Source organism: Vicugna pacos, chromosome X (assembly GCF_048564905.1).
Source record: "Vicugna pacos chromosome X, VicPac4, whole genome shotgun sequence".
NCBI lineage: Eukaryota > Metazoa > Chordata > Mammalia > Artiodactyla > Camelidae > Vicugna > Vicugna pacos.
The window spans coordinates 82,620,950-82,634,325 of NC_133023.1; the positions used below are offsets into that span (position 1 = coordinate 82,620,950).

The 13,376-nt window shown below is 34.6% G+C and overlaps 1 protein-coding gene across 1 annotated transcript in view; it reads left to right on the top strand.

The window, feature by feature from the left end:
- Positions 1-13,376, top strand: part of WDR44 (WD repeat domain 44) — a 69,156-nt gene that overhangs the window by 34,940 nt on the left and 20,840 nt on the right. Inside the window, exons 6-12 of the mRNA XM_006208820.2 lie at positions 1,010-1,105; positions 2,384-2,520; positions 3,545-3,628; positions 7,073-7,179; positions 7,956-8,107; positions 9,667-9,805; positions 11,091-11,155. Coding sequence (XP_006208882.1) covers positions 1,010-1,105; positions 2,384-2,520; positions 3,545-3,628; positions 7,073-7,179; positions 7,956-8,107; positions 9,667-9,805; positions 11,091-11,155 — 780 coding nt within the window. The remainder of the gene's footprint in view (positions 1-1,009; positions 1,106-2,383; positions 2,521-3,544; positions 3,629-7,072; positions 7,180-7,955; positions 8,108-9,666; positions 9,806-11,090; positions 11,156-13,376) is intronic.

Genomic DNA, 13,376 nt, shown 5'->3' on the forward strand with positions numbered 1-13,376 from the left:
CCAGTCCCCCAAACCTGGCTTCCTTACATTCCTTGCCCAGCTCTGCTACTAATTTGCTGGCTGATTCTAGCAAGCTGTTCAACATCTGAGTCTAAGATGTCCCACTGATAAAATGGGGGGAAAAACCTTCCTTGGTGGTTTCTTGTGAGATTGAAATGAGCTGAAGAATACCAAGTACCTGGCATGTAGAAGGCATTCAAAAAATGACAGGTGCTGCTATATGTAATATTATTGATATTAATAAATACCAACTACAGTCTTCATTTACCTAACCGATAGTGGTCAAAATTGGTTATTTATATATATATATAATTTCCTTTTCCTAATCATGAAAAAAACGCTCATACACGAGGCTATGTATCCATATACAAGGCAATAGAAAGGATTTAACATGAATTTCTACCACAGCCAAATTCTGGGCCTCAAGGGTTACTTAGATGGTAGCTGTCGTTGGGACAAGTTAGCAGACTGGGAGATAAGACACTAGTCTTGTCATAGCCTTCGAGCAGAGGTCAGCAGTGGCCTCATTTTATAGGGGCCCCAAGTTAGCAATGGTCTTTACATTTTTAAAGCATTGTTTAAAAAAGAAAAAGAATATGCAGTATATACTATGTGTGAAGCAAAAAGCCTAAAATATTTGTTAACTGGCTCTATAGAGAAAAAGTTTGCCAACCCCTGCCCTTGAGCTATCCATGTGTATAGCCCTGATTAATGGCAATCTTAGTGCTGCATTCTACTAGTAGAGAACTGCTTTTGGGCCAGGTTCAAAGAGAACATTTATTTGCTTTCAAGACGACTTGAGACATTTCACAAGCAGCAATAGTTTTGGTACCTGATGTTTTTCAACATGCTGGGAATAAAGGACTGAAATGGAGTGTTCCATTTAAATTTTCAGTAGGCTCCATTATCTGTATTATGGAATTTTTTAGAACTGTGTGTGGTAATGAATAATTGAATATTTATAGAAATTGACTCAGTCTACTTTCTGTTTATAAAATTGTAATTTCAGGAAAATGGAAAAGCACCTGATGGGCAGACAATAGCAGGTGAAGTGATGGGTCCTCAGAGACCTAGATCCAACTCTGGGAGAGAGCTTACTGATGAGGTATAATTAGATGTTTTTTGTTCTTGAAAACATAAAATATAAAGGTCATAATGGGAAGATGAAAAAGCCCTAGAGATGAATGGTGATGATGGTTGCACAGCAGTGTAAATGTACTTGATGCCACTGAACTATACAATTAAAAATGGTTAAAATGGTAAATTTTATATTATATATATTTCACCATGATTTTTAAAAGTTTAAGCTTATTACTTTTAGGCAAAAAAAATCATAACATAGAAGAAAATGAAAATTGAAGATCATCTTAGTTTTTGATTTTTTAATATGCTAGACTTTGTAACTCTGATATAAACTTGCACTTTCACAATTATATGGTGAAATAAATGTATTGAAAGCAAGGCTTATATTTTATAGAAAGCAGGTTTAAAAAGAACATCATATATTATAGGTATATGGTTTTATACACGTTAGGTGAGGTACAGCGTACATGGAATCAATGCTGACTTCTTACCATTAAAGTTTAGTATACATCTATTGACAGATTTATTCAGAATGAAGTTTTGAAGCAAAGTCTTAGCTTTTGTTTCTTTTAAACAATACAATTTAAAAAATTATCGTACTTTGGAAAACAGTTTTGTAGTTCCTCAAAATATTAAACATCGAGTTGCCATGACCCAGCAATACCACTCCTACGTGTACATCAAAGCGAAATGAAAACATGTTCACACAAAAAATGTACAAAGATGTTCATACTAGCCAAAGTGTGGAAACAATACAAATGTCCAACACTGATGAATGGACAAATAAACGCTGTATATCTATCCATATCAACTATATTTTAGGAATTTAAAAGAATGAAATTTCAATACATGCTACAATATGGATGAACCTTGAAAACATGGTACTAAGTAAAAGAAGCCAATCATAAAAGACCACATACTGTATGATTTAATATATATGAAATGTCCAGAACAGGCAAATCCATAGAGGTAGATTAGTGGTTGCCAGGGACTGGGAGAGAGGAATAAGGTATGATAGCTAATGGGTATGGTGTTTCTTTTAGTGGAGGTAGAAAAGTTCTAAATGTAGATAATGGTGATGGTTGCACGACTCTGTGAGTGTACTCAAAACCATTGAATTAAACACTTTAAATAAGTGTATTTTGTGGTGTATGAATTGTATCTCACTGAAAATGTTGAAGATTATTATACACAGTACTGAATGTATCTAGAAAGTCTTTAGCTTAAATTTTTAAGGATTTTGTAGACTCAAAGAGATAATTAAATTATAGGTTCTCTTGGTATTTTTTTTTTACTTTAGGAAATTTTAGCCAGTGTAATGATTAAGAACCTGGATACTGGAGAAGAAATACCTTTGAGTCTTGCAGAAGAGAAACTGCCAACAGGTATTAATCCTCTCACTCTACACATCATGAGAAGGACTAAGGAATATGTAAGGTATGGCCTAATGTTATTATTTACCATTTGCAGTATTTCATTCAGAGTGGTGAAGATTTCTGTTTATGAACAATGACAGTCCCTAATTTGGTTTCATTCAACCTTCTTTTTTTTAAATTTAGAATTAAAATAGTTAATGTATGTATTCTTAACATTTATCATTTTTTCAAAATGAGTTCTTTTTTGTCTTTCTTTTTTCTTTTTCTTTTTTTTTATTCTACATATAAAGGATATCATGCAGTATTTGTCTTTCTCAGTTTGATTTATTTAATTTAGCTTAATGCTCCCAAGGTCCATCAGTGTTGTCAAAAATAGCCAAATTTCCTTCCTTTTTATGGCTGAATAATATTCCTCTGTGTGTGTGTATGTGTCACATTTTCTTTATTCAATTTTATTCTTTCTGAAGACTCTAAAATTACTTGGTGAAAATAGCATATATCTTAAATCTCATAGTATTGGGTTTCTCTTCTTTTAAAATGATTTATATTATACTAGAGACAATATTAAAACATACTGAGGCTAAAAAGCCATGTGGGATAAACACCTGGTCTTCTGAAACCTTGCTTTAAGTATCAGAAATTTTATAAATAATTGTTTTGTCTTTTTAGGGTCAGAAAATGGCTTTAGAGTAAGGAGATTGACTTTACTGTGAGATGTGTGTAGAGCTAAGAAATAATTTCTGTGAAAGCAAAGCTTTCACGTGATGGGCCTTATGAGTAAGGGGGAAGATATTTACAAATTAATTTGTCATTTCTGTGCAGCATATTTTGCACAGCAAAATAGGTTTTTCATAAGTTCCTAAGCTGAACGCTTTTGCGTTTTGTACATTGCACCTTGCTTAAAGATTCTGCTCTTTGATCTTTCAAGTCATTTAATTCTTGGGGTCATCATTTAAATTAAACTTATATAAATCATGTTAATTTTTTTTCTTACTCTGATTAGCTAATTGTATTGTAAGTATACATAGAGATTTTTGAGAAGTATAGGGGAAATGACTTACTTTAATGGCTTCTTCTTCTGATAGTAATGACGCGGCACAGTCTGATGATGAAGAGAAGTTACAGTCTCAACAAACAGATACTGATGGTGGAAGGTTAAAACAGAAAACGTGAGTTATACTACATCCCTTTTCTTCATTTCAAGCTTTTATTTATTTTTAAAAAATGAGAACTGCCACACTATTTTAAGTCTGTGCTCTGTCCAGTTTATATGTCCATCCACTACCTCCACTCCCTGCCTTCGGCCAATGGATTATGAGTTCCTTGAGACTATTTTTGTAGCATCTGGTCTTTTTTATAGCATCTGACATACAGTAAATATTCAGTAAATTTTGCATCACGCTTGTAGTATTTTTCTGATGGTAGGTACCAGAAGTGTTGGTAGAAGAACATGATTGTCCTTAAAGTTGCTCTTTCCATTTTTCTTCATCTCTCCAAATCCAATTTGTCTTTCTAAACCCAACTACATGAGATTCTTCCTGACTACTCCAGTTTATAATAAATTTCTTCCTTTTCTCAATTTCAGTGACACCTATAGCCTATATAACTTACATTTGCCATTTATTTTATTTTATCTTAAACTGTTTTCTATTTTTTTAATTGAAGTATAGTCAGTTTACAGTGTGTCAATTTCTGGTGTACAGCATAATGTTTCAGTCATATTAAACTGTTTTCTGATTTTAAAAAATAAGATGAATACATATTAAAGAACTAGACCATATGTTAAAAAAGGATTCTGATCATGTCATTATTCTTTTTCCTCTACAAAAATCTAGTATGATGATGGGCATGTAGGTTTTGCTTGATTATACAGAAGTGACTTAATTGGCGATAATTCAGTCTAAGGCCCAAAGTGAGTTCTCCACTTGAGTCTGATCTTTCCTTAGTGTGGAAAGTGTAGCAAAGAAAGCATTGAGAATTTTCAGAAAAGGTATACCCACAATAGAGGTATATGGTAGCATCTCAGATATCTGGGCCTTGGCTGTCTAGCAGTGGCAATTATCGGGAACTGGAGAATTAGGAATTATTCAGGAGACACATAGACATCCAAGAAAGATATCACTTAATCTGTGCACTCAAGCTCATTATTTTTCAAAAAGAAAAACTCCTTAGGTTTATTCAAAGCCTTTATACTTAATTCTTGCATAATTTTTAAAAATCTAGTCATCTAGTATCTGATCTCAGCAAAATGGAAGCAGTAAACTGTGACAGCATGTAAGTCAACACATAAGAATGTCAGATAATACTCTGATTGCAAAAGAGGAATCAGAAGAGTAAGAAGGACTCATGCATTGCACAACCGTTCCGCATGGCAGTGCTTTCAGCTTCTTCTCATGTCATGACATACAGAATATGGTATTATTTGCACTGAACTCTGGGGTAAACTGAAGCAGCTGATGGCCAAAGAAGACTGGCCCAGGGTTCTGGCTTCCCTGGGCCTTACCCTGTTGCCTTGAAGATAAAACCTTGAAGAGGGGAACCAATATTCTGGCCTGCTTACAATCCATTTGAAAGGGTTTGAATGTATTAAAGAACAGTAAAGTGGTAAATGACCTTATTTATTAAAGAAAGAAACTTATGGAACATTAAGTGCCACTGAAGAAGGTACAAAAGTTTGTATTTTAGAAATGTTCTCAACCAAAATGATTAAAATACCTGTTCTCTTGTTTAAAGTAGTACTAAACCTATAGTTAAGAAAATATAACTTCAGAATTATAGGTAGCAAAGACTTTATTGTGATTTTTAAAATGATTTATCTGTTTTTAATCTCTATATCTGTATTCAATCTATATCAAGGTATAGAGAACCAGTTAGTGGTTACCAGTGTAGAAAAAGAAGGAGGGAAGGGCAAGATAAGGATAGGACTAAGAGGTACAAACTACAATGTGTAAAGTACTTAAGCTACAAGGATATGTTGTACAGCATGGGGAATATAGCTAATATTTTATAATAACTTTAAAGGGAGTATAATCTATAAAAATTTTGAATCACTGTGTTGTATACTTGAAACTAATATATTGTAAACCAACTATACCTCAAAAAATGAAAGTTTATCTTCTGTGTTTTCTGATTATCAAAAGTAATAAATACAGAGGTGGGTAAAAAGGAAAATGAATGTTTCTCATACTCTCACCCCCAGGAATAATCATTAGGTATATTCTCCATAGAATTTTTTTTCTCACAAAAGTGAGGTTATACTGTGTCTGTAGTTTATTGACTTGCCTTTTTTTGATACCTGCTGTGTAGTGGACATCTCTTCATGTCAGTACCAATAGTAACATATTGCAGTCTTTATGTCAGACAAGGGAGTTTGGTGCTGTAGATACAATAGTGAAGAAGACAGTCATAGTCTCTGCCCTCATAGAGCATCCAGTTAAATAAGAGAAACAGAGTTAAGTGTGTAATTACACAGATGACTCTAACTATGTTTGTAGTAGTTACTATAAAAGAATATATGGCGTGCCGTATATGACTAAAGAGTCAAGGAAGACTTTTTTAAAAGAGAGCTATTTGATCTGGAACCTGAAAGATGAATAGAAATTAGCCAGGGGAAGACTGTTGCAGAGAGAAATAACCACATGTGCAAAGGCCCTGAGGTGACTAAGAGCTTAGTACATTTAAAGAACTGAGGTTTGCCTCATTTATTTTATTGCATTCCATTGAAAGGATATTCTATAACTTATTTATCCATTTCTCTGTTGATGAAAATTTGGTTTATCTCTACTTTTTACCTATTCTGAACAATGCTACAGTGAACATTTTTGTATATATGCTTAGAAGCTTTTTCAAATATTATTCTTAATATCATGTGCTCCCACAAATTGTTAAGAATTTACCCCTGGCTTGTAGATTTTGTTTTGGTTTTAAATATCATGTACTGTGCTTTGTTTTTTATAATTTTAATATATGAAATTTGAGACTTAGAAAATTGAAAAAGCAACAAATGCACATTTGCATTACATTGTTTGGGAATACCTACTGGGAAAGCTCAGCCTAACTATATTGCATGCAAACACCTAGACTGAAAGAGAAGGGATAAGGAGCCATCTTAGGCTACCAGAGCATTTTATTTTGTAAGTAAATACCTCTTTACATTTCTTTTTATTGGTAAAATGTTTTTAAGGGTGACTCTCTAAAGCAGTCTTCTCAAAACAATTCTCATTGCAGATTCATGGCCTCACCCCAGACCCTCTAAATCAGATGATCTGGGGATAGAGCCCAGGTATCTGCACTTTAAATATTCCCCTCTCACTCCATTCCTGCCAAGTGATTATTATTCACCATTGAAAACTAATGCTGTAGATGATATGATATTGTTCATTGAGGAGAACTGCCTGTATTTCCTTTGTAGCCATATTGACTCGAATATATTTATTCCATATAACAAGGGATTTGGGAGCTCAAAGACCTACTGTTTATATAAAAAAGGAGCTATTTCAAAATAATACACTTTACCAGTCACAGCTCATGAAATTATCTCTGAATTGTTGAACTTTTACAGTTAGTTGAGTAAATAAGTAATTTGGTGGGGTTTTCTGTGTATTTTTGGTAAGGACTCAATTAAAGAAGTTCCTGGGAAAATCAGTAAAGAGAGCAAAGCACCTTGCTGAGGAATATGGTGAACGAGCTGTAAATAAAGTTAAAAGTGTTAGAGATGAAGGTGAGTGGAATAGAATATTTCAACTGAATATTCTGTTGATTCGTAATCATTTACATTTAGCCTGTAATGTATAAGAAGCATTCTCTTTTATTGAGAGTAATAAACCCCTATAGCTAAAATCTTAGCATTTCAATAAATCATGTTACTCTCACTTTTAAAACCTCACATAAAATCAGTTTTATAAGTGGGAATAAAAATGAATTTATGCATCTTAAACATGAATTTGTGCATCCTTTGTGACTGTGGCAACCTGGAACAGTTGAGTATTCAATAGTCAGTTGTAAATTAGTTTTGTAAGGCTATTCGGTTTTTATAAATATTTTTAAAATTAGTTACATTTTCTAAATTTGCACAGACCTTAACTTCCTATGCCTTTGTTGTAATTATATTCATTTGTTTTATTTAATAAACACTTATATAGTATTTATTCTGTGTCAGACACTGTTCTAAGCACTTTTACCTGTATTTAATTCATTTAATCCTCTTAAGAATTTTATGAGGTTAAGTACCATTATTGTCCCCATTTTATAAATGAGAAAACTGAGGCACCGTTTCTGTATGTTGCCCACGGTCACACAGGTAATAAATGACAGAGCTGGATTTGGACCCAGGCAATCTGGTACCAGACTCCATGCTGTTAACCAACATGCTGTTTAGTGATGGACAGATTTTGCTTTTCCAGTTAATGAATTTTCTTAATAAGCAGTAGGTATGAAAATACAACAGCAGCTATATATACATTAGCTAGTGATGATTTCTGTTGCTTTTCTATTCAGTGTTTCATACTGATCAAGATGATCCTTCGTCAAGTGATGATGAAGGAATGCCATACACAAGACCAGTTAAATTCAAAGCAGCTCATGGCTTCAAAGGACCTTATGATTTTGATCAGATCAAAGTGGTACAAGATCTTAGTGGGGAACATATGGTAAGCAACCCCTTTTTATTTTTCAGGATTGAATCTGTTTTCATGGAGACATATACTAAGCTGATCTCTTCTTATGTGTGTAATTTTGCTAGCCTGAGCCGAGAAGGGTAAATTGACATTAATATGATTTAATGACTAGGTAATGCAGAGTCTACCTCTGAATTGTTGTTTGAGTTATTGAATAAGTAAACTCTAAGTCTGTATCATTAAGAAAGCTATATAAACTTTCTTTTACCAAAGAAAGGTATGAAAATTTAAAGCAGTTAAGGGTAATCTATCACTTTAAAAAATGTTTAAAATGTTCCCTGGTATATTTAAGATAATTTATACGAATATTTCAGAAGCTCAGTATATTTTGTAAAGTGACAGCTAGAACATGGGAAGAGATAGATGTACAAGTTGTCTATCAGAGTTAAAAAGTACCAGAGTAGATATAAAGTTTACCAAGTTAACATTGCAGTTACCCTCTGAAAATGCTAGGAACACAGGGAAAGTAGTAATAAACTGAGAACTGGATAAGTGATGCTGTGGGTCATGATCTACTTATCTATTTAGATTTTAAGTCTAAAAATTGGCTTAAATTTATCAGATGGCAGCCAGATTTTGACTTAAACTTTGGTGCTCCTAATCCTCACATAAAATGTTTGAGTGGATTATAGTAACTTCCTTAAGGAATCTGATTGATTTCCTTGTACTGTATTGATTCTCTTTCATTATTTCCAGTTTTAAGTAAACATCTTGTTGTAGTAGGCTCCAAATGACAAATTTCTTAACATACGTGAATTTTGTGGAAATGAATGTTATTCCAGTAAATAAGCTGTTGCCTTTAACTTGGATAATCTTTTTGATTTGCATAGATGTGTGTTATAATAGTGTTTGTAACAATGTTTGTTGTAATAGAATTAGGCCTTCCAATTTAAGGGTTCACATTCTTTACACCCCACGCCAACACACACACACGCACGCACACATACACACACATGCACACACACACACACACACACACAGTTTTCAGTATCTGGGAATTCTAGCCATATGCTGCAAAGCCTTGTTTCTGAGGAGAAAAATAGAATGAGACCACACCACTCCAACACTTCTTCTAAATACTCAGTGCTATGAGGGTCACTGCTGAGGTGGGCCTTACTCTTCGCTCAGCCCGGGTCAGCAGTTGTTAGTTCTCATCTGAGGGCTGTGGCCCCTCCTATCCCATTCGTCCTCAAGTTCGGCTGGGAGACTGAGATCTCAAACAAGGATTTGTGCTTTTTCAATAAAGATTTCTGGCCACCTCAGATCTCCCATTTCCATTAGTGTGTGGACAAGATTTTGTATCTTGAAGTTGTTAGCGTATATTATGGCAAACTACAACTGTCTTATCCCTCTTCTCTTCTAAAAGTCCCTTTTTGTGTTATTATAGCACCATTAGACTGTTGGCTTTAAGTGGTGTTAGTAATGTGAGCATTATCTTAGTATGTATAATTTGGCATAATTTTTTTCTTTGGCTTAAAAATCATGTCTCAACTTTTAAAGTAATAACTTTGAACCTTCCTTTATTTTCATAGGGAGCTGTTTGGACCATGAAATTTTCCCACTGTGGCAGATTACTTGCCTCAGCTGGACAAGACAATGTAGTGAGAATATGGGCTTTAAAAAATGCTTTTGACTATTTCAACAATATGCGAATGAAATACAATACTGAAGGTATTTTTTGTTTATTGGTGGGAGTTAAAAAGTCTAGAGACATCTGGCATTTTTACATTTTAGGTATAATAATGCCCCCTTATCTGGCAATCATTTACAGCAACTACTACTTTCCATAAGAGCCAGAAACCTAAGAGTAAGACAGACATCAACAGCAAAAAGCATCTAAACCCAGTGAAAAAAGCTACCACAAAATTTTTGACTTTATCTCTTTTCAGGTATAGTGCAGAGTTAAATTATCAGCTATTGAGAACAAAATTACTTGGTTTCCCCTGGCAACCTTCAGTTCTTGCCAAGGTTAAAATGAAATTTCTGATTAGTCTAGAAAAAGAATGAGAATAATATATACATCTAATAAGTAAAGAATGATTAAGGAAACACAGCTATGGAAAGTAAATGTGATTTGTCAGTACATCAAAGGCTGTGTGAAAATAGATTAAATGGAAAAGAGAAACCTCAGAACATGATGTGTGTACACAATGATTACAAACAACTATGTGAAATATTTCTGTATCATGGTGAGTTATCAGCAAATTATGTAGAATTGATGTAAATAGGAGCTTTAAGTTTACGAGATTCCTTTCTTGTAATTATCGGCATTATTTAACTGCAATGCATTTCCTCCACAAACCCCTCCCCACCCAGTCATCCAAGGCTGAATACAAGAAGTTTAGGGATGGGAGCAAGGAGAATACAGGTGGCCACGGGGAGGAGTACAGAGCATAGTCGAAGCAGCAGTTTGAAGAACATAGAAATCTAGGGAGAGCCACTAAACTGGCAACTGAGGCCCTTACACTGCAGCCCTGTGGGGTTGCTTGCAGTATGTTGTAATACATAGTTCAACATGATAATGAGTAGATAAAAAGTAAAACTATATTTACTATACATTTCTTTTATTGCCCTGCCTGGAGGAGAAAAACTTTTCAGTAGCCTTGGAGACTTAACCCAGCCCAGACTCTTTCTGCCCCTGTATTGTTCATCTTGCTACTTGTTATGATTGACAAGAATGTCTTCACTATGAGTAACGAGGTTTTAACAGTATTTTATTGAATTGGGGAAATGATTAAGCTATTCTATAAGGATTTTACATTAAAATGATAAAAAAAAATTTTAGTTCCTAAGAGTTAATGCTTTGCTTGTCTAGAAAAATGTATTTTTTCAGAATGTTATATTCTATGACTTTTAATTAGCTGTTACTATATCATTATTTCTGATTGTGTGTGTGTGTGTGTGTGTTTGTACTTGTGTACATACATGCCTTTTTACAATTATTATGTTGTTTTAGGACGTGTATCCCCATCACCTTCTCAGGAAAGTCTAAATTCATCAAAATCTGATACAGATACAGGGGTATGTTCATTATTTTATGGTTACTGTTGTTACATACTATGATTTGTTTACCACAAAGTGCCTTATTTTTAATTAGAAATTACAGATGAAAGCACTTAAAATTGAGATGCATTAGAAATGAGAGTTTCTTCTGTTAGAATTGGTAAATGAAAAATTGTGATGTTTAAAGGTTTTCAGATAGTAACTAGTATTACTCAAGCTACCATACTAATGTAAACTTAAATAGAAAAATTCCCTCCCCTTAATTCCATGTTAGATATTTAAAAAATAATAATGGTAACATATACCTGAATAAGAGATAATTAAGGCAAGAAAAAAATATTGAAATATTTTAGTTTTCCGTCTTCTTGGTTTAATAAATGCTTTATCTACGTGTCGGGTAGTTTAAAATATCTTAATGATTTTCATTTGGCCTCAGAGCTGGAAGGTTACATATATAAACCTAAAAAGCAGAATGCGAAATATTATTCTAAGCTGTCTCCTATGCTTCTTGTTTATTGAATGAGGCATGGGTAATGTAAACAAAGAGAAACTAAAATGTCCACCTGCTCAATAGTATTTTCCTGGGATTTCATTGGCTCTGTACTATTTGACGCTAATTTTTCCCTGCTCTAATCATACTCCTCTCAGCTCTCTGTGGTTCTGTTTTACCTTGTCTTCTTACTGTATCTCTGCTGTCTCTTCCTCTTCCACCCCCTTTAAATGTTGCTCTTTCTTAGGATTCTGTCCTTTGGCCATTCTCAGTTGGCATGTTCACTTACTGCCTCCAATCCTGATCTGGCTTTAGCTCCGTAATTCTGGTTTCCTTCCAATAGTTCTATGTTTTTTTTTAACAACAATGAAATCTTATTGTGCATGCTGCCCTTTGCACATAGCAATATCTATAGGCTCTCTCCACCTACATGTTCTTCAAGCACATCAGTTAATAGTCTGATACTGCACTCCCTCAGCAAATGTTGTTTGAGTGCCTGTTACGTGTGCCAGACACTGCTAGATTCTGCACAGTCAAATGAGACATATTCTCCAGCCTCAGGGACCTTGCTGACTAGTGAAATAGATATATCTGCAATTACAGTATCAGATGGTAGTATTCTATAGAAGGTACTCCACAAGTATGCAAGTTAGCCTTATGAGTCAGAGTGTCAGGAAAAGTTTCCTGGAGGCTTTGAGTAAGGAGTTAATTGTATGAGAGAAGGAAGAAAGAGGGAAGGGGCATATCGGAACGAACAGCAAATGCAAAGTCATGGAGGCCGAAACAGCATGGCCTGTTAAAGATACTACAAGAAATTCCATGTGGCTGGAGCAAAGGGTGCTTGTGTGAGAGCTGTAGGAAAGGTAGGTAGGATTGGGATTTTGAATGGCTTTTTATGTTAAACTAAGACACATGAACTTTATCCTCAAGGTACTGGGGGAGGATGGACTTTGAGGGGTTTGGATGGAAAGTTAATTAAAATATTCAGATTTTTGTTTTAGAAAGAGCATTCTGGTAGCAGTGTAAAAGATGGATTGGATGGGGGCTCTAGGCTAGAGACAGGGAGCCCACTTTAGAGGCTATCAATCCAGGAGAGAAATGGGTGCTTCGATTGTGATAGCAGTGGGTCTAGAAACCATAAAGAGGAGCTGAATTTGAGAGATGTAACCGAAGGACCTAATGACCGATTAGCTGGAGTAGTAAGTGAGCAGCCTGGGGTGATTCCTAGGTGTCTGTCTTGAGTAACTGGCTAGATGTTAATGATCATTCATGGATATACTTTTATTAACTGCCCACAGCCCTGCTTCTCCTGTTTTGAACCTCCTTTAATGGCATCAACATCCATAAATTACCTTTTTTAACTGAAGTCAGAAACTCTCTATTACTTTTTCTTCCTTGCCCACACTTCAAATTAGATAACTGTTCTATGTACTCTACCCTCACCTATAGAGTCAGTCCCCTCATCACTCACACCATCTAGGCCCTTGACACTTATTTAAATATTTGCTCTGGCCTCCTAATTGTTTTTTATGTCTCTGGTCTCTACTGCTACCAGCTGCTTTTTTTTGTTTTTTCAAAATAAATATCTGACTGCCATTTGTGATTTAAAATCTTCTGATGGCTCCTTGTCACCTACAGAATCAGATCCTTCCTGATATTACCTCATCTTACCTTTTTAACTCAATTCTAATTCCCTAGTACCTGTGCATCCTACTTGCCATGCCGGATATGGGTCTGTACCCTAAACAC